The sequence below is a fragment of the Anopheles coustani genome, chromosome X, assembly GCF_943734705.1.
Source record: "Anopheles coustani chromosome X, idAnoCousDA_361_x.2, whole genome shotgun sequence".
Classification (NCBI taxonomy): Eukaryota; Metazoa; Arthropoda; class Insecta; order Diptera; family Culicidae; genus Anopheles; species Anopheles coustani.
In genome coordinates, this window is record NC_071290.1 from 1706123 (window position 1) to 1725987 (window position 19865).

At 51.1% G+C, this 19865-nt stretch overlaps 2 protein-coding genes across 2 annotated transcripts; one reads left to right on the forward strand and one right to left on the reverse strand.

The window, feature by feature from the left end:
• The first annotated feature begins 655 nt into the window (after positions 1-655).
• Positions 656-7479, forward strand: LOC131269751 (serine/threonine-protein kinase D1). The gene is made up of 8 exons (XM_058272259.1): positions 656-1091; positions 1966-2228; positions 2349-2493; positions 2680-3149; positions 3872-5392; positions 5560-5743; positions 5831-6013; positions 6081-7479. Exons 2-8 carry the CDS (start codon positions 2103-2105, stop codon positions 6278-6280), a joined length of 2829 nt encoding a protein of 942 aa, XP_058128242.1. The 5' UTR covers positions 656-1091; positions 1966-2102; the 3' UTR covers positions 6281-7479.
• Positions 7480-9424: 1945 nt separating this feature from the next.
• Positions 9425-17913, reverse strand: LOC131268803 (uncharacterized). Its single transcript, XM_058271083.1, has 5 exons — positions 17897-17913; positions 14026-14218; positions 13390-13606; positions 11003-11089; positions 9425-9591 (listed from the first exon to the last, which is right to left on the reverse strand). The coding sequence occupies exons 1-5, from the start codon at positions 17911-17913 to the stop codon at positions 9425-9427; spliced, it is 681 nt and encodes a 226-aa protein (XP_058127066.1).
• Between the last annotated feature and the right edge of the window lie 1952 nt (positions 17914-19865).

A 19865-nucleotide genomic window follows, 5' to 3' on the forward strand; every position in this document is an offset into this window, starting at 1 on the left:
TCACACACCGCACGTAATGTAGCAAAACTATCGGCATATATGAACTCGCTTTTTTACACCTCTGCGTTAATGTTACATTCGATAATCCGATCAATTTCACTAAAAAACAAGATCTTGCACACTGCGCGCCTGGTAGCCGCACTCTTGACGCACGCGAACTCGTCGTTGTAGGGCTCTGCATCAGTAACACATGTAACAAGTAAAAAAGCGACAGAAAAAGGTTCACACACCGCACTTAATGCAGTAAAACTATCGGCATATGTGAACTCGCTTTTTTACACCTCTGCGTTATTGTTACATTCGGTAAATCGATCAATTTCACTAAAAAACAAGATCTTGCACACTGCGCGCCTGGTAGGAGCACTCTTGACACACGCGTACTCGCTGTTGTAGAGCTCTGTATCAGGAGCACATGGAAGACGTAAACATGCGATAGAAAAAGGTTTTCACACGGCACGTAATGTAACAAAACTATCGGCGAACGTATATAACGTAGCCCTGAATGTAATGCCCAAAAAGAAAGCATCTATTCCACAGTCCGCCAGTTGTCAAAGCGACAGCAGCAACTTCACCTACCCACTCTATACGCGTTGGTTTGTCAGCGAAGCATGCGCAAAGTCGCGATGGCTGTGGACAGCCGAGAGAAAGTAAGCAGTTTCGGTTCACGGGTAGGGTATGTCGTGGCTTTGCCTGGTTGTAAACAACCGTTATCGTTGGTGCAATAGGGAACACATTCCACGGGGGCCATAGAAACGCGTAGTGCAATTGGTTGCAGCAGTTCTGTTCGTTCGGAAAACTACCTTCTCGGTAGTGCGTCACAGGCACATAGCAGATTTTCTGCGTGCCCTCGTTCCTCGGGTGAAACTAACGACCCCCGGACGGCGTGCGGTACACGTGAAGGCCCAGCGGTTGCCGTACGGGGCGATCCGATGCATGCGGGTGGTCGTCGTAGCGGACAGCACTACCGCGCTCACTAACACAGTCGCCACCATCGCTGGATTACATCCGCTGTGTCTCGGTGCTCGGTTGCCAGTTCCAAACCACCTCTAGCGGCGATGTACCTGGCGGACCATCGATGTTAACATCCAGTGGTAAGAGTCGTTTCAATTTGCTACGATTTAGATTTTCCAGCAAACAGAAGTGGGTGGGTTAACGGTGAATAAATATGGTCGCAGGTTGTTGACGGTGTGTGCTGGATGGGCAGAGAGGGTGAAAACTTGCAGGGCATTCCGGGCTGCTGACGGCACACTACACCACTTCCTTCCGTAATCAATTATTCAGCCTTTGCTATTTGGTGTTTATAAACGTGTGCTGTGAATATTTTCATCCGATGTACGAGGATAAAACAATCTTACAATCCGCCTAGACCACGACAGGGTGTGGTGGTGCGCGCTGTGTGCTGGTGACGGGGTGCTTCCGACACCGTCGTGTGTTTGCCCCGTCAGATTCCAGGGCGAAAGATTTCCCTTTTTTTTCTTCTCTCGCCTAGTCGCAGTCGTAACATCCGAAATAACGTCATCGCCGGACGAAGTGTGCAGTGGCGCGACCGCCCAGGGTGTTTGTGTTTCGGTTGTGCTAAAACGCGCGCCCCTACCTCGTCTACCCCCGCGAACTGGCACTGCTTCCCACTGGTGAAGTGTTTTTTCATTTCATTTTCCACGTAGGTGCAATTCTAACACGGCCTGGGAAGGTCGAGCAGCTTACAATGGTGCAATTAACAATGGTTTTCCAGTTGTGCGCCGATTCGTCGAAACAGCAATCAAACAAATATCTGGATCCGGATCATTCAATCAAATATGCTTCGGTGGGACTCCGTGACGCAATCCTACAACCAACCGACTATCTTGCCGAAACAAATCTAAAGCTTTAGTTTAACTTTGTTGTTCGATATGATGACAAACAACGCAGCAACCTGTGACTTTACTAATTGGTTATGTTTGTTCCACTTGTTTTTTTTTTCCTCAGGGTTCCTTTTATCGACCCCCCAGCGTGCACTGACAAGTACCGTAATTATTGTTTTTCGTTAGTACCCCGCGACCTGGGTCGTGGTCATCTCTTCCATCTCCGCCAAATCACCACCACCACCCTTCCATCCAATCGCAATGGCCGGCAACGACACGACGTTCATCTTTCAGTTCGGCAACCTGCGCGACATTGTCACGGTCGAGTCGAGCACACTGACGCTCAAGACGCTCAAGGAGCTGGCGTGCGAGTTTATCAACAACAAGGTAAAGGCGCGCAATGGAGAGGGGGAAGGCACATCCAGCACCGTGTGCTGCACTTTTTGTGATCTTGTCCCAGTAGTTGTCAGTCCCGGGTTTGATGTAAGGGTGTTCTATTCTTTTCAGATACCAGAAAATGGGTTGAACCGGCTGCCGGAGCGGCTGCTCCTTTTTCGCCACGACTACGACTCGCACAACGTGCTGCAGATGGTAACGGCGGCGTCGGAGATAGTGGACGAAACGCTCGTCGAGATTGTTCTTACTGCCAACCGTAAGTGTCGTAGTTCGTTGTTGCTGAAACCCTCGCAAAATGATGGAGATTCAAGTAAAATACGAAGGATTTAATGAAACACTAAATCTCAATCTTGTATTGCGTGGTGCGCTGCCCGCGGCAAGCAGCATGAATCAGCTGACCTAAATGTTCCCTTCCCTTTGGTTTTTGCTTTCACCTGCACAGAAACATTGCTTCCACCCGCCATCGGTGGCCCAGCCATGATGCAGCAGCAGCGAAGTAGCAACAACAACGTGACTCACCTTGCTCAAGACGAAATACCACTGGTGCGGCCGCACGCACTCAACGTGCACTCCTACAAAGCGCCCACGTTCTGCGACTTCTGCGGCGAGATGCTGTTCGGGCTGGTGCGCCAGGGCCTGAAGTGTGACGGCTGTGGCCTCAATTATCATAAGCGTTGTGCTATCAAAGTGCCAAATAACTGTAGTAGAGTAGAACACACCGGCATCCTACAGCAGCAGCAGCAGCAGAGCAATGGAAGCGGTGGCGGTAGCAGTGGCCGCCGTTCGGGCTCGGCTGGCGGCGGGGGCCTGCTGTCGTCGATGACCGCCGCCGTCATACCGGCGCGCAGCCCTTCCGGTGGCTCCAGCAACTCGCTCGCCTCCGACGAGACGGCCGGCGCCGGAACAATGCTGGTAAGAAAAATGCAGCAACTTATGAATGACATTACAAACTAGGCGCCGTTCTCGAATGTCACACGCAACCAGCGTCACACTTAACTATTAACCAGAATTATTACTCAATGAACTCTGAAACGCATTCGCAACGACTGTTTGCAAAACGATTCCGTCCAACTATTTTCTAAGGGAAACCAATGCATTCCATATATTTTCGTATTTGTATACTCATTTTTTTATAGTTAAAAATGGGGGCTAATATACTCCACGGGGGGACACAATTTGGATATGGGAACAAGGCAAGACTTTTTTTTATTACACTAGATATAAAGACAATTTCTCTTAAGACTTTTATGTATCAACAGTATTCTTTTTTCACGAATTGAACAAAATAAATTAAGCTTTTCGATGGAACCCCAATCCCTTTTGGTTGTATTTTATGTTTTTATTTTCTTCGTTCTTACCGTTCCTTGTTGGTTCCCCCGTAGGTTGGCATTCACTGTTGATCATTTCGTTGTTGTTTGGTTGGTTTTAAGAGAATCCTCCTTAATGCCGCTGGTAAGAAGGAAACATGTAGGGACTATTAACTTTCCGTGAGGTTGATGATAGATCACACTTGACCTTATTAATTAAATAACACAACAGCTGATGAAACGTACCACCGTTTGGTACTCTGGGTGGCAAATACATTTATTTTCTCTCTTCTTTTTCTCCCTATCTGATGTTTCTCTCATGACCAGTATTCGTCCGGCGGTGTGTCAAACAATCGTCAGAGCCGATCGTCGTCGCTGACGAGTCGCGGAGGGACCATTGGCATGAGTGGCGGCAGCAGCCAGTCCATCAAGATCCCGCACAGCTTCTCGATTCACACGTACACGCGGCCGACCGTGTGCCACCACTGCAAGAAGCTGCTGCGCGGGTTGTTCAAGCAGGGCGTCCAGTGCCGGGACTGCCACTACAATGCGCACAAGAAGTGCATCGAGAAGGTGCCAAAGGACTGCACGGGCGAGAACACGCAGCCGGCGGACCCGCACGACGATCGCAGCCTATCGAGCGACCGCGAGCTGATGTACAAGGACGACCCGGAGGACGAGAGTAGTGATTTCGATGACAACCCGTTCTCGGGCGGTGGATCCGGTAGCGGATCCGGCAGGCGCAGTGGTGGCAGTGCGCCGATGACCTCAGCTGGGATGTGTTACAGGGGCGAGACGGCGAAGGGTGGCTCGGAAGCGTCCGGGTCGTCGTCGGGCGAAACGTCGGAGGAGCACACGGCGATGGGCAAGACGGCGGCGATGAACGGTGGATGTCCAGTGGCATCGCCCTCGTACCACCTGCTCGGCGCCGGGGACGGCGGGGACCACCGGCTGGAGGTGATCTGCGAGCAGCAATCCCGCCAGTCGTCGAGCAACTCGTCGTCGTCGCCGAGCGCCAACATCCCGCTGATGCGTATCGTCCAATCGGTGAAGCACACGAAGCGCCGGGACGGGCGGGCAATGAAGGAGGGCTGGCTGGTGCACTTCACCAGCAAGGAGAAGACGGTGCGGCGCCACTACTGGCGACTCGACTCAAAAGCAATCACGCTGTTCGTGTCGGACCAGGGTAGCAAGTACTACAAGGAGCTGCCGCTGAACGAAATCGTGGCGGTGGAGGCGGCGCGCACGCTGCAGGGCGAGGTGTTGCACTGCTTCGAGATCCGCACGGCGACAGTGGACTACTATGTCGGGCAGGACCCGCTGTACAATGTGAAGCATCCGGCGGATCCGATGCTGGCGCTCCCGCCGCCCGACAGCGGCATCGGAGCGTACCTGGCCAAGAGCTGGGAGACGGCCATCCGGCAAGCGCTGATGCCGGTGCAGACGGGGACGGCCCGGGCGGCCGAGTCGCCGGGTAGTGCGGGCGAGCCGGAGGAGCGCATCACTGACATGAGCCAGCTGTACCAGATCTTCCCGGACGAGGTGCTCGGCTCCGGCCAGTTCGGCATCGTGTACGGCGGTGTGCACCGGAAGACGCACCGATCGGTCGCAATCAAGGTAATCGACAAGCTGCGCTTCCCGACCAAACAGGAGGCGCAGCTTAAGAACGAGGTCGCCATTCTTCAAAATCTGTCGCACGCCGGCGTTGTCAACTTGGAGCGGATGTTTGAGACGCCCGAGCGCATCTTCGTCGTGATGGAAAAGCTGAAGGGCGACATGCTAGAGATGATCCTGTCGCACCAGAACGGCCGGCTGAACGAGCGCGTCACTAAGTTCTTGATCACACAGGTACGTTGGCTCGAAGTCATGCTCAACTTTTACTTGAACCATCAATCAAAGCCTCTTCAATCCATCAACAATCAATGTGTCACGGTGAAGTGCTTGACATATGCAAATCAACAAGTGATATCATGTTTAACTCGCGTTGTGTTTGTTCCTTCTTTCCCTCGCCGCAGATACTCGTTGCGTTGAAGTACCTGCACAGTCGTAACATCGTGCACTGTGATTTGAAGCCAGAGAACGTGCTGCTGTCGTCGGACAACGAGTTTCCGCAGGTGAAGCTGTGCGATTTCGGATTCGCCCGCATCATCGGCGAAAAGTCGTTCCGTCGATCGGTGGTCGGTACGCCCGCATACCTCGGTACGTACCCCAGCAGCTAGCTTACCCCCGAGTGTGATCTCTGAAGTGTTTCTAACTAGCGCGGGACGATTCTTATTCATGTTACAGCGCCGGAAGTGCTGCGCAACAAGGGCTACAATCGCTCGCTGGACATGTGGAGCGTGGGCGTGATCATCTACGTCAGCCTCAGCGGAACGTTCCCGTTCAACGAGGACGAAGATATCAATGATCAGATCCAAAACGCAGCGTTCATGTATCCACCGAACCCGTGGAAGGAGATTTCCTCCAACGGTAGGGAAACGCGGCGGCAGTAGTGGTAGGAGCGGGTTAATAGCTCTCTTTTATTGTTACCCCTCAGCGATCGATCTGATCAACAACCTGCTGCAGGTGAAGCAGCGGAAGCGATTCACCGTGGACAAGAGTCTGCTGCACTGCTGGCTGCAGGATCTGCAGACGTGGAACGATTTGCGCACGTTGGAGTCGCAGGTCGGCCTGCGCTACCTGACCCACGAGTCAGACGACGCACGCTGGGCGTTGACGGCCGGTAGCGGTCCATGACCACCAGGGTCCTCGCAGCAGCACGACAACGCCGACGCCGGTGGCGCCAACGACCGCGACAACGACGACGAAGAAAACGACCGTCATCCGCCGCTAGCCTTCATCGAGGAATCCTCATCGTCTTCCCCGGTCACGGACGAGCCGTCGTCGGCCACCACGGCACCGATCCCCCGGCTGACCTCCGCCGGCTACTACAGCCCGGCGGGGCCCGGCAAATCGTTCAGCCCGAACCAACCGTCGCTGCTGTTCAACGACTTTCGCGGCAAGGCCTACCGCTGGGTGCGCGGCCGATTCTGTCGGTTTGCGAAGGCCTAAAGCATTGCTCGAATCGAATCCACTTCCAGTGTAATCTCCGTCGAAACCATTTGTTGATATTGACGCCGCTCATCTGACTCCTACTTCCTTAAAAAAACAACAAAACAAATTTACCTTAAAACACGTACGCGAAACGAAACGTACGCAACTAATGCTCTCCCTAAACCAGGGAACCACGAGTACAGAAATACTTACATCACGTAAAGCTCGTATATATTGTAGATTACAAATTTTCCAAAACTGTGAAAAACTACGTGGTTGTTGACACTCCAACGTAGGCCACCGGGTTGGCGAAATCCATCCGTGGTTGAATTCGAACGAATGCGGGGTTAGGCTGTAAGTTTTGTCTATATTTTTTAATCTTTCTAATCGCCCCATGAACTCTGCTCGAAGCGTAGCGCTAGTTTTTATGTCTAGTAAAGTAGTTTTTTCTCCTTCACTTACGTGCATTTAAACACGCTCACCATCCATTCATCCATTGACGAGCGTCGTCACCCCTTTTCGATTCAAACTTGCTGGATATCAGGAGGTTCAACATCGTTTTCCACATTTTATGTTTTTGTTTACGGAATTAACGGAACCATTTTTGGTCCTTGGCGTCGGACGCACCTCAACAATCTCTGACACACGGCGGTGCTCGGGTAATCTTTGAAATAATATTGGACTATATACAACTAGAACCGTAGGATCATTCACACTCCTGTTACGCGTAGGTTAGGTCTGCATGCAGAACACAAAAAAAAGAACATCAACGCACAAGATTCGTCTGCAAGAAGGTTTGATTGGATGTATTAACGCTATGTGATGTCTACACTATGGATTCCGTTCTTTTTACCCACGTTGGTTGTTGTTAAATACATTCCTTCATTTTTTATTATACTGTAGGTGTTTATTTAAAAAAAAAAAGTAGAATCCAGTTGTTTTCCCCCAGGTTCCCGCTAAACGCGACAAGCTAGCTTTTCACCGAGTTTTCTTACCAACCCAGCCGTTCCATTACTAAATCGCGCACGGAAAAAGTGTGTACAAACAAATCTCGTACGATCCCGACATAAACCGGTGAGAAGAAACTATGAGAGAGAGGGAGCGAATTTCGAACGAAAATAAAATCGTCTTACAATGAAACAAACTGTTCAAAGTGCCTATACGATAACGATAACAAGGATGGGGTTCCTCGCCTCGAGATGAACGATATCGGTTGATTCTTTAACTGCTTTTAACCTGTAGGAGAAGGAAAGGAGAGTTCACACTCCATGCGTCTATGATCCATCTGATTACTGAATCCAAACTCTCTAAACGTGAGTCCTAGAATTACGTAGTCGCGGCAGAAGAACTAGCGGGTGCGCCGAAAGGTGTTTTAGTTACTCTTTTGTGTATGGCAGGCTAGAAGAAAACGGGTTATTCTTCAGATGTAAACAAACAAACAAAAAGGAAAATTCCGTGAAGGAGGATACTACTTGTAAAAGAACTATCTCATAAGCACCCGGGGGGGTGCAATAACGAAACGTACGGTTACTATACTCTATACACTTACGCACATGCCGATATATATATATTTATATATATATACTTCCACTTCTCGTAAGATACCTCACCTAATGCGTCTCTTTTTCTATCGCTTTTCGTGTAATGTTTAAGAAGCTCGAGGACGGTAGGACGATTGTCTAGGCTAAGAAGGGAAGGCAAAACTGATACAGCATCGTTCAGGGGAGTGCTTGAGAAAGAGGCCGCCGCGGGATGCCAACAGTAAGGTGTGATTTTTAATCTTTTAATCAACGCTCCGACGGGCGTCGACTATGATGGTGGTTCGATCATTTTCATCATCCTGTGGAGTCTCCTCGGGTACTGATGGCCTTCTTTTCCCTCACACTCTTCTCTCTCTCTCTTTCTCTCTCTTTTCCATCTCACCCTGATCAATTAACTAACATTTACACTACAGAGCGTCTTACAAACAACTAGGGTGGGAAAACGCAACTCTTACAACGGGGTTTGAGAAATGATATTCGTACATTTTATTGTATGTTTTCATTGTGTGGTTTTGTGTTTTAATTAAAATTATTATTATTTCCTCGTTCGCTGGGTAGGATAACAAAATCGCAACAGTTACGCTAGGCGAACCGCCGGGAAGGAAGTGAACGTTTTTGTTATATTTTCGAAAAATACTAATTGAACCTAGTTGCGATCGAATAGAGCCGGATCCGCTCCAACGCTGGGGTCGACGTCCTTGTCCGCTAGCGTGGCAAGAGATGAGGGGTAGCAAGATGCCGGTGCCGGCAGTGATGTGTTCGGGAAGTACCGCGCGATCCCCCTTCCCGCCGTCGTCCTCTCTTGTCGTGTGCTTCTCTCCTGTTGTGTTCTCCACACCTCGGAACGACCAGGACCGGTGGTTTTTGTTTTTCAAGCGCCTTCCTTCTTCCTTCTGTTTGCTCACAGCCTTTCCTTTAATGGTCGCCCTCACCCTTTCCTATTACCCCACGGACACATCCACTTACCTCCCCCGTTTCCTGTCTTTCCATGTCGCATTTCCAATGGTTTTTGTCACTTTCTTCCAAAAGGAGCATCCTTAAGGTGAAACATTCTGCCGGTGCTTGTGTGTTAGTGTCACTGAGCCTTCGGCATACCCCCCACCCCCCTCTCCGCTCCCCTCCTTCCTCTCCTCCCACTATCACTTCTCTGGAGCTTCCTCTCTCGTCCTGTTCCCGTTCCTTTTCGCCTCCTTCCTTGTCCCGAGGAGGGCTTTGAAATGCTGAAACGATCTCCATCCTCACCTGTCCCCAAACTTTCCCCTCTACACTACTCGTCCCCTTTCCCTGCCTCCTTCCCTCACCCCCCTCACTGCTTCAGCGCGAACCGCGATCGGCCGAGGCGCCCGATCAGCGACTTGGCCCCGGCACCACCTCCGTTGGCGTCGGCCCCGCTCTGCTCACCGTCGTTCGACGCGTCCGTCACGGTGTGGTCGTCTTTTCGTGCGCCACTTCCGAATCGCCGCTTGTTCGGTGCTGGTGGATGCCGGAGGGAACCGTACCGAATCGTGTCCCGTGCGCGTGAGTTTCAAGTGTGTGAATGTGTGTGTGTGTGTGCGTATTGTACATACATTAACGTAGGTAAGACCAAGATAAAGAAAGAGCAAACAGAGAGAAAAAGAGAGAGATAGAAAGAAAGGGAGAGAAGGAAAAAGATAGATATGGGTTAAAAAAAGGGTAACGCAGCTGCTATATTTTCGGGCCTACTGTTTTTTTTTTGAAGCAACAACTAATATACCAGTGTGCAAAATGTATGTCAAAGTAAAAAGTAACCGTAGCTGTATAGTAGAGAGCGTAAAACAGTAGATGGAAAACTAGTGGCAATAGTAGTGACTGGAGATAGAAGCGTCGGCGTAGCGGTAAGAAAACAAAAATAGCAAACAAAAAAGAAAAAGCAACAAACAAGTACATGAACTCATGGAGCAATAGAACTGCGTAAGCAATGTGTTTTCGATTCCTTTTTACCTCATCTATATTCCTCCTTACGTTCGATCGGATCAACGCGGTGTACTCAATCAATCAATCAAATCCTTGACAGCAACAGTGAGTGAAAAAGTATTAGATAAAAAAAAATCGTATAGTGAACAGAACTAAACAAACTAAACAAACACACACAGTGGGAAATTTGCCACGACGGGTGAGGGCAGCAGCCGAAGTAAAAGAAACACTGTTCTGTTTCCTTTCGCATAGATAGTGTAATCATTCCAAGCCACAAAATGAAAACTAAGTAAAAACAAACGGAAGAAACGAGATGAGTAATGAAGAAAAAGAAGTCCGTGTATCTTTCCAGTTACAGTAATAACATTTTATTAAGGGACTATTGCGTACATTGAACAAAACAAATATATATGTATATACATTTAAATGATAAAATGAAGGAAACAAACTAAACGGGTGAAGGAAAGAAACTGCCACTAGGTGGTGTTTGCATAATCATGGACCGTAGGCAATGGTTGAGCGTGAAATGTGTGTAGTGCACGTGTTCTCGAAATTGCGAACATCAAACACGATCGAAAGGTAGCGAAAAACGGAAAGTTCACGAAAAGAACAACTAAATAACGAACTCTTTGTCAAATCTAACGAAAAATGGAAAGCGCCTAGTGCGTTCGATTGTAGCGAAAGCTTTTCACGCGCGGAGATGCTGACGGAAAAAAGAAAACGGAAACGGACACGTGTTCGCAGGTTTCAAGGACCACACGCAACGTGCAAGCAAGGAAAAGAGAAAATGGAGGCAGCAAAATGGGAAGAAAAGAAAGAGATAGTGATGAGAGCGGTGCAGTGCCAAAAAAAAAAAACAGTAAGATCGAGTATATAATATAATAATTGTATGATTATTGGTTTAAATTACGTTTCGTGAAGGAAAATACAATATTATCTGCAATTTTACCGATTGCGGGAGCTTTTGCGGTCTTGGCGGGGGCAGCCGGGGCCGGCGCGGGCTCCTCGTCATCGTACACCTTTTCCTTCGGTGCCGCTGTGAATAAAATGGAAACCACAAAGTACGAGAAACAGATGTAAGCAGAGCGGAGCCGGGAGTTTGAGAAAAAAGCGAACGGAAAGAAACTCAATTTGGGAAAGGGTCAAGGACCGAGTCCGTAATGTTTAAAAATAGTAACTGATCAACAGTCACTTCACCCGCCACAACTCCCACACACGAATCTCCACCAGTCCATCGACTCCGAAAGACCTAATAGTTTCCCAACTTTACTGCACAACGAATTCCGGTGGATCAGCAGACGAAGTCGAGACAAGAAACTCGAGAAGAAAATCAAAGAACCGAGCTACGTAAAAAAAACAAGCATAAGCTATGTACGCACAAAATACAAACGAAAAAAAAAACAAGAAACATTGACACTAAATAGGAATTTAACAAAACCAAACCCCGCCAGGGACTTCTGTGTCAACTGAACGGACGAATTTAGCAAAAAAAACGGGACGGATTATGAAAAATATAATTTAAAAAATAACACGGTGAACCGGTTTTGATTTCTTCGCCCACTTGTGCTCCTCGTTCTCTTCCCCCCGACGCCGGCGGCGCCGGAGATCGGGAGCGGCACCCTTGGCTCACCCTCCTCTACACAGCCAGCAGCAATCGATTCTCTACATGAGCGCTACCACACATAGCGAAATTAGTCTGCAAACTGGGTTTGCGGGTATCACTTTCAATTTTATCTCGCCCAAGATAACGCATGTACTTCGATGGCTATGAGTTTTCGAACGTCTGACGTAATTTGCACAACTCACTTATTAATTTAATTGTACGATTAATCCACTCGATTGTATCCTCAAACAATGTTAATCTTTTCTTCATCTTCATTCTGACATTATTATGTTTTCAACCTTTTCAGGTATTTCAGAACTAGAAAGAAGTTAACTACAATAAAGTTTCTCCAACATTTTCGATTCGATCGAAACGATAGATTATTGTTTTTAAACTTGTGTGTCCTGTTGAACGAGTCATTACCCTTTGCAAACTTTCACTGAGATACATTAAAACTGTGTATTGATAAATCATCACATTTTATGATTATGTCCAACACAAAGGGCAAGAAAAAATACCCGAGAATGTAGATATTTCGAGTTAAGCGTTGAAGGATTGTACACTCCAAAGCTAGCAACCCTATAGAAGCTGCAATTTATCATATGCATACTACAAACAGATAGCAAACAGCTAGGCAAAAGCCGTTCCTACCTCTGATATGAAGTCGATGCGAAATTTTGCGCAAACCGAAGGCGCCAACAGGCTTGGTGTGTCTCGGTGTTTCAATTTGTGTAGTGTAGTACTCCCCCAAAATGCCGGAGGATCGGGACATGGGGATATATGGGTCGTCACCCTGCGCAAACAGGCCTGGCCCTCCGATATACCATGCGCGGGTTTTTACGTCTTGTGAGCTCGATTCGGTTGCGGCAACCGAAGCACATACCCCGTCCATACCGTCTCTCTGTGCATTGTACGGTGCGGTGTGTGTGTGTGTGTGTGTGTGTGTGCACTGTCACGAAAAGCACGAGCGAGGCTCCATTGTGAAACACAGATGCGCGGGCCCAAATAGAGGAAGGCGCAGAGATGACGAAGGAGGATTGTTGGACGGTCGGGGATGGGGGTGGGGGGGAGGGGGGGGTTTGGAGGAGGTGGAGGTTGATTCGACACGATCTAGGCGAGGGAGCCGGGGCCGTCGGCGGCGAATCGAACCGGTTTCAACCCGCCGAGTACAAGGCGGGCCCGAACTTATCATGAATGAATCGAATTGTAGCTACGGAGTGGACGGCGACACCGAGGGGCGGAGAGGGGGTTGGGTTCGGTTGCGGTGAAGGACGAAAGGACCAGAACTCCCCCCTGGCCCCCCCTCCGCGATCGGTTGCCGATACCGGAGACCGGTTCGACAGGCCGGAGAGTTGTGCAAGCCTCGGCCAGCCAAGAGAGTCACAGCCTTCGCTTCAGTTTCAGGCTTTCAGGCCACCAATTGCCTGCCTTCGCCGCCAGTATCGCTCGATGTCTTTTTTGCCCCCTCCTCCTCCCCCTCACCATCCCCTCGTTCGCCATGTTCGCCATTCTGCACAACTCCATCCCATTATTACCACCGTCGTCGTTTTTGCTGAAACGGCTGGCTGTGGCTGAGGTTAAGAGAAAAGACAAATTCCAGCCCACATCAACTGAGCCTCAAAAAGAAACACCTCAACCCCGATCGGAATGAACCTACAGCGGTCGCGAATAGGTGCCAGGATCGCTTTCACCTGCCAACACACACGCAAACAAACAGTGTGCCCAGTACTTACCGGCGACGGGCTTGTTGTTCTTCGACTCCTGGCGGCGCTTCTTCAGCGCGGACAGCAGATCGTCGTTGCTGCGGAACGGGCGGATGCTGGGGCGGATCTTCTTCGGCGCCTCCGTCGTGGTGGTGGTCGTCGTCGGCTGCTTTCCGCCGGCCTCATCGCCACCGTCGTCTCCACCGTCCTCGCCCTTGCCCTCGTCGTAGTTGTCGGCGTACTCGTCCTGCAGAGATGAAGGCGAGGGCTAAAGTAGGCAAATCTCCGATAACTTACGGACCGCATCCAAGAGTTGGAGCTCTTGCATCCTAATACTTCAACATATACCAGGCTATAGACGTATAGCCTTCGATTCGCAAACGATCGTAGTGGCGTAATTATAATCGGAATTCCAGGGCAAATGCTATTCCAGGAGTTCAGCGTTGATGGCGTGAAGGCAACCGAGTCCTAAAAGATCATTTTTTACGGGACAACTTTTCATTCCACGCTGTAACACCCTATCCTTGACACATCGCCTTTGATTGACTGTAATTTACAACCATGGTGAGCGAACGCGGAGATTCCTGAAAGCTGGTACTCACTGGGATTTTCGGGATTCCTTTTTTTTTTGTGTCACTCAACCTCGAGCATCGAGATCCTGCTTACCTCGGCGTAGTCCGCTGGGGATGGAGTGGTCGTGGTGGTCGTGGTGGGTGTCGTCCTTCCCAGGGGTCGCCCGACATTGCCTCTTCGCAGGAGCAGGTTGTTCCGGCTCGCCTTCGCCTGGTCGTCGGCCTGTGGTGCCGCTCGGATGCGCGCCGCAAGGACCACCGTCAGCACCACCAGCGCTAGGGTAAATCTGCGGTGCGGACAAAGGACAAAAGGCGAGACAAGAAACGGAGAGCATCGGATGAGACGCTGGCTGTCATGGCGACATTGGCTGTGGAGGACTGTGTTGTGAACTTGAGAAAAAACATGGCCGAACAACAATCAGAGGGGTCCTTTTTGCGACCGGCGACTGGCGACGACCTTGCCGTCCCGGAATGCATTGAGAACACGAATCGGCGTTCACGGCGAGCTTCCGTCAGCTCGTTGTAGTGGACCCTCGCCAGCATAGAGACATAGGCTTCAGTACGGTAGTGTTTTTTTTTTGTTCTGTGCCACACATCAACGCTTTTTTACCACGACAAGGTGAGGGTGTGGAGGGAAGAGGAGAGCGGGCGATCTACCGAACCGAATTCCGTGACCTGGTTGTCCTTGGAATCGAATCTATTAAACCCCTCCCGCCCCTTGCGCGCTCGTCCACAAACCTTCCCCCTTGGATAAGTATAGATGTGTGTCTTGATGGGTAAATGTACCGTTCAGCCCCGCGCGTTCTCCACAGGCTCCCGCCGGTCCAATCCCAAACCTTTGGCAGCTCCAGCATGACGTGCTGGTGAGTGGAGACGGACACAGGCAGGCCGGATGGGCGCATAGAATGACCGACAGACCGATTGAAAGCGAGAGTAGAGCCCGTCCACTGGAGTCCAAGGTTGCGAGAACTGGTAGAATGCGAATTTCACAGTCTACCGGCGCCGGCGAAAGCAACAATGTTGGATGTAAAACAAAGCCCGGACCTATGCGGAAACGACACACTAGCGCAAGGTGTGCGCTGTTCCAGAATAGGATTTGTACCGGGGGCTCATTAAAAGACACGTCTTCCACTTTTCTTCCACTCTCCAATTCCACCGAGGAACTAAGTGCATTAGAGCCAGCCTATAACCATCAACTTTAGAGTGTCATTAGAGCACAAAGTGAGTCACTATTAAATTCGCGTCCTGCAACAGGCACAGATTTACACCAAAGGCGCTTGCGAGCGCTTGGTCTCCAGTGAGTCCATTCGCATATCGTGGTGTACTTGCTCCTAAACTGTACTTGGGTGTTGCTACCGACGACTAGAGCAACCCCGTGCGCAACACCCTGGCACCTGGGCAAGCTACTTTCGCAAAGTTCTAACTGTAATTGGTTGAAGAAATTGAGCCTTGTGTGTGTGCCCATAATGTCACTCCATGGAGTTGATGACATCGAGCTCGGCGAGGACTAAGACTTAAGCACACAAACACACCCAGTGTGTGTGTGTGTGTGTGGGGACCCAGTCGTTTGGCTGAATATCTCGAAACGTACAACCGGTAGCAGAAAATCGTTTGCACGACACTGCGGCGTGCGCTAACCTAAATCTACTTACATATCATTAAACACCCTGCTACACTGCCTCCTGCCCACTCCTGTGCACCTTCTTTCCTTCTCCCTTTGACGCGTGTGGCCGGGCATCATCGGCGCGGATGCAAACGAAAGCGAAAACTGTTGAGATGAACGGCGTTGCGGGTTCACACAACAAGTTGTGCATAGTAGCTCGGGATTAGATCTCTTCTCTTTTATTGACTTTTTTTTGTTTTATGTTTCCTACAGCCCAACGGCACGCCCGGATGATGATGCATGCCGTTACGGCACGGTTTCGCATCCCCAAACCGCAAAAGTCACAAAAGTCACCCGCCGACGGGGGGCGGGTGAGAAGGGGAGGGGGCGGGGATCCCAGCCGGATCGGATCGGGCGAAAATTCGTGCCCGCAGAAAAGTGTTTTTCGTCGCCACCGCCACAAGTCCCCTCCTTCCAACATCGATCTCTTATCGAGATCAACAAACTCTTCGAGGTAGCCATCGAACTCTTCGACGCTTGTACAATGTGCAATGGGCTGGATGTCTATGTCTGTGTATGTGTGCGTTTGTGTGTGTGTGTGTGTGCCCGACCCACTGTTGCAAGGAAATGACTTTCTTTCCGCATTCGTCAAATTGGTACTGTTGGAGGCGCTCGATTGATTGGAGTTCGAAGGGGTCGGTGGTAATGGCCGCCAGAGGGCTCCGTTACCACTACGAGACCCCGCGCCTTCCTAGCAACCCCCCTTTCCCCCGCAAGTGTTCCCTACCGTGCCATTATCAGCTTCGGAGGGGGGGGGGGGGGGGGGGACCTCCTCTGCTGCCTATATGGCGAGTGTCGCTGTCGACTGCTTATGTGTGCATATGGGGAGGTAACCGGAGACCAGCGCGAACCGGTTCTACCTGCTCACGAAATTTTGGGGAACCCGCGTAGAGGCGAGGGAACCAAAAACCCAAGCCGGATTATCAGCTGTCCCGGATGTCCGCGATCGAAAAACGGCGCGACAGAGGTCTTACACACTTCCTAGCGTGGCGTCGCCAGCCATCCAGCGGGTGAGATAGGTGGTTGATCGTCTCGATCTGGGCACCAGGGGAACGTGTGTCTAACTCGCCTTGTACCAGAATAACTTTTCCAGCAGGCGGCTTACAGACCACGCGGCACGTTCCAACGGTTCGCCGAAATGGGAACGTCGGCCCGTCGCTTCGATCGGTGGCTCGGTTGGCGGTTCGCAAGCAGAGGAAGCTAGCTGTCAGCGAGTCGCAGGCTGTGGCAGGCAGTTGTCTTCTTCGCCGTCGAAATCTGTAGGCCGAGCACGCGAAGGCGGGCACACTCGCGAGCGTGGAATGTAAATGCTCATGGAGTCACAGCCTGCTGCGCCCTAAGGCTACCCGCCGTGCCCCCCTTTCGAGCAACCAGCACCCGGCTACTCCTCCTACTCCTCCTACCTGAGGGTCTTGCCAGGCGCGCACGGCTCGGTGACTCTCCCAGGGCTCGGCGCGAGAGATTGTGCAATCCCTGGTGTAAAGCGCGCCTGACGACTTGACTCAACCCAAATATATGCAGCCGACGCCAGCCGGGCCAACCCCGACTCCGTCCCTCGCCTACCCGTCCTCCTCCTCCTCTTCCTCCTCGACCGGTCACCGTCTCCTGTTTTCTTTTTCCTTCTCCCCTTCTCTCACTCTAGCCTTCCCGAGCGCACTATCACTAAGTCGGGTGCCACACAGCCTTTTAGATAGCCACAGCGGTTCTCTGCCGCATTGGGGCGCACCGTGACTGCTTCGCGTGCTCACGAACTCTCCTCCCCCCCGCCTCGCACCAACCTTACCTCATTTGCTTGCCTTTTTTCGTTCCAGCACAACTGATCACCCCACCTCCTGTCTCCCGAGGTTCCCCCCCGGTAGGTAGTACCCGAGGAGTACCCGGGGGCCCAAAATGACACGAGGCAATATGAAGGCAGAGGTCTCTCCCTGCTGTTCGTTGCACCTTTTCAAAAGTGCACACAAAAACCGCGCGGAAAAGAAACCTTTTGAAGAAATCCCCAATGCCCCGGGGGTGGTGGAGGAGGGGAGGGTGGATAGCTCGCTTTTCACCGAGCCCATTTTCTTTCTCCTCCGCCTTTGGCGGGGAAGGAATATTGATTGAGCGCCCCGTCAATATCGTAGGCCTTTCGATTTTGGCTAAAAAGTTCGTAGGTTCGTCATTCGCTGTTAAAAGGGGCCCCCCGGAGAGCCTGAAGAGCTCGAGATCTACCATCAAAGAAGGTTCCTATCTCTACGAAAGCAATACCCATCCTGGCCGAGCATTGAAGACGCTCTATTGATAGCAAACCGAAGGGAATACTTACGTTTTAGAGAGCTGCATCTTGAGGCGCTGTTGTTTGTTTTTTCTTTCCTTCCAAGAGGACGTCAGTGCTGATGGTCGTTAGGGCGGTTCACCTGTGTCCTCGAGCCTCCACACCGGAGAATCCCGCTGGCAGAGCAATTCCAAATCTTAAGACGGGGAAAACAATATACGTGGTGTTATATAGAAAAAAAAAGGGATGTTTGGAAAGCGAAAGTGAATCGGATTGCGGTCGATTGTTTTTGCGTTGAGAAGAAGGTACTGGGTGTTCTACTGTCGGGACCCTAGAAGTACACACACACACACACACATTCACACACACTCGCACGCACAGTGACACAATCGCATCCAGGCACAAATTCACATTCACTCGTAGTTCCACAGTTCTGGAGTCCTAGGTCTCTCGTTGGGGGGTCTAAAGTTTGATTGCAGAAATGTTGTGGTTTGAGTCTGGGTAGTTGAAGGTCCGACTCGCGCTGATCCGGTTCTAGTATTTCGCCAACGATAGACGGACTCTGCTTACCCGAAGGGCGTAGAATTCACTGCTGGATGGCACGGAACGGTTCGGGGTTTGCCTCGCGGTTTTCACACGCACGATTCGTAGGGAACTCCGGGGTCACCTTTCGACACCCACCGCCCGAGGAGCTTTTGGGAGAAAGCCACCGGAAGAAGTCACACTTTCGGGGACACACTACACACGACACACTGTAAACGGGTGCGAGAGCAGGTGCGGAAAGGACTTCTGCGTGCGAGTGCTGAGTGGGGAACAACGCGCGTTTGCACTCGGCTGAGTTTCGGCTGCGAATGACACCGTCGATGCGCCACCGACCGCGAAGGACCGCGCGCAGCTCACGAGCTCGGGTTCCCCTCCCCTTCTCACGCACGAATCCAGCTCTCGCTCGCTCACCAACCAGCGCCGCCGAAATCCCCGCCTCCCGTCTTCTGCCCAGCATCCAGCGGGCCTCCACGAAAGCACGGACCAACTCTCCCTCCCTCCCTTCTCCCTCCCTTCTCCCTCCCTCGCTGCGCGCTCATTGGAATTGTTTCGTGCGATTGATTCCTGGAGTCGCTCTCGCTCCTCTTTGCGATCGTGTGATCGCGTCGATCGCGTCGTCATGCTTTTCAAATGTCACGCTTTCCCACCCACCAACACACCCCACCCGAAAGCCGGCCATTTCTTCCCTTTTTCCCAGACACGCGCGACGGTAACAAGTTAATCTTTTTTTCCGATTCGAAATGAAAACCCCGAATTCGGTTCGAGGTCGAACAAATAAAGACCTCGGGGGGGAAAATGTGTGACCCTTTTGTTTGCGAAAACAACAACCAAAAATCCTTCCATTTCCCCTCCCCCCCCCCCCCCCCCCCCCACCAAAGGGGGCGCATTGATCGTCCCGGGGGGCAGGCGTTATGAAGACATCAGCTCAAAAGATTTCAACGCCGTGTGAGGCGAGGAACCCAACGTGCCAGCGGGGAGCGCCACTTATGGAGCCAGGATTGACGTCACGCGGTGTACCATTTCCTGCTTCAGTGTGTGTTTGTCCTGTTTTTGTGCCCGTGTCCTTTTTGGCACACCGCAAAGGAATTTTTGGAGATGAAAATTGAGGGCTTCACGGTGCCCATTTATTAAATATCACGAGGCGTGGTACCTTCACCATGTGTGCTGTGCACCTTCACTTGGCATTGAAAAGCCCTGCTACCGCAGACTCACTTCCGAGATGGTGTGTGTTTTGTTTTTTTTGTTTCTCGTCCGTATGATTTTCGTTTGGGGGTTTCGTTCAAACAATTATTCGGCGCTCACAACATTGCGTTCTGCTGCTGCCCCTGGGGCCGGTTAATGGCACCTTGGGGGGAGGGGGCGAACACCTTCGAACCGGCGGGTTTTCTTTTGCGCCATTTGAAGCATTCCAAATGTCTGCTGTTGCTGCTGCGCCCTCTCTCCTAGCGTGTGTGGTTTCCCTCTTTCGCGGGTTTTT

What these genes read in the sequence shown, in the direction of transcription:
- LOC131268803 (XM_058271083.1), bottom strand. An exon ending in GAACAACAAGCCCGTCGCCG is followed by an intron (nt 11,090 to 13,389) that starts GTAAGTACTGGG and finishes TTTTATTCACAG; the next exon opens with CGGCACCGAAGGAAAAGGTG. An exon ending in CGCAAAAGCTCCCGCAATCG is followed by an intron (nt 9,592 to 11,002) that starts GTAAAATTGCAG and finishes GGCATCCACCAG; the next exon opens with CACCGAACAAGCGGCGATTC.
- LOC131269751 (XM_058272259.1), top strand. Translation starts at nt 2,103, where the DNA reads ATGGCCGGCAACGACACGACGTTCATCTTTCAGTTCGGCAACCTGCGC. An exon ending in GCGAGTTTATCAACAACAAG is followed by an intron (nt 2,229 to 2,348) that starts GTAAAGGCGCGC and finishes TATTCTTTTCAG; the next exon opens with ATACCAGAAAATGGGTTGAA. An exon ending in CTAAGTTCTTGATCACACAG is followed by an intron (nt 5,393 to 5,559) that starts GTACGTTGGCTC and finishes CCCTCGCCGCAG; the next exon opens with ATACTCGTTGCGTTGAAGTA.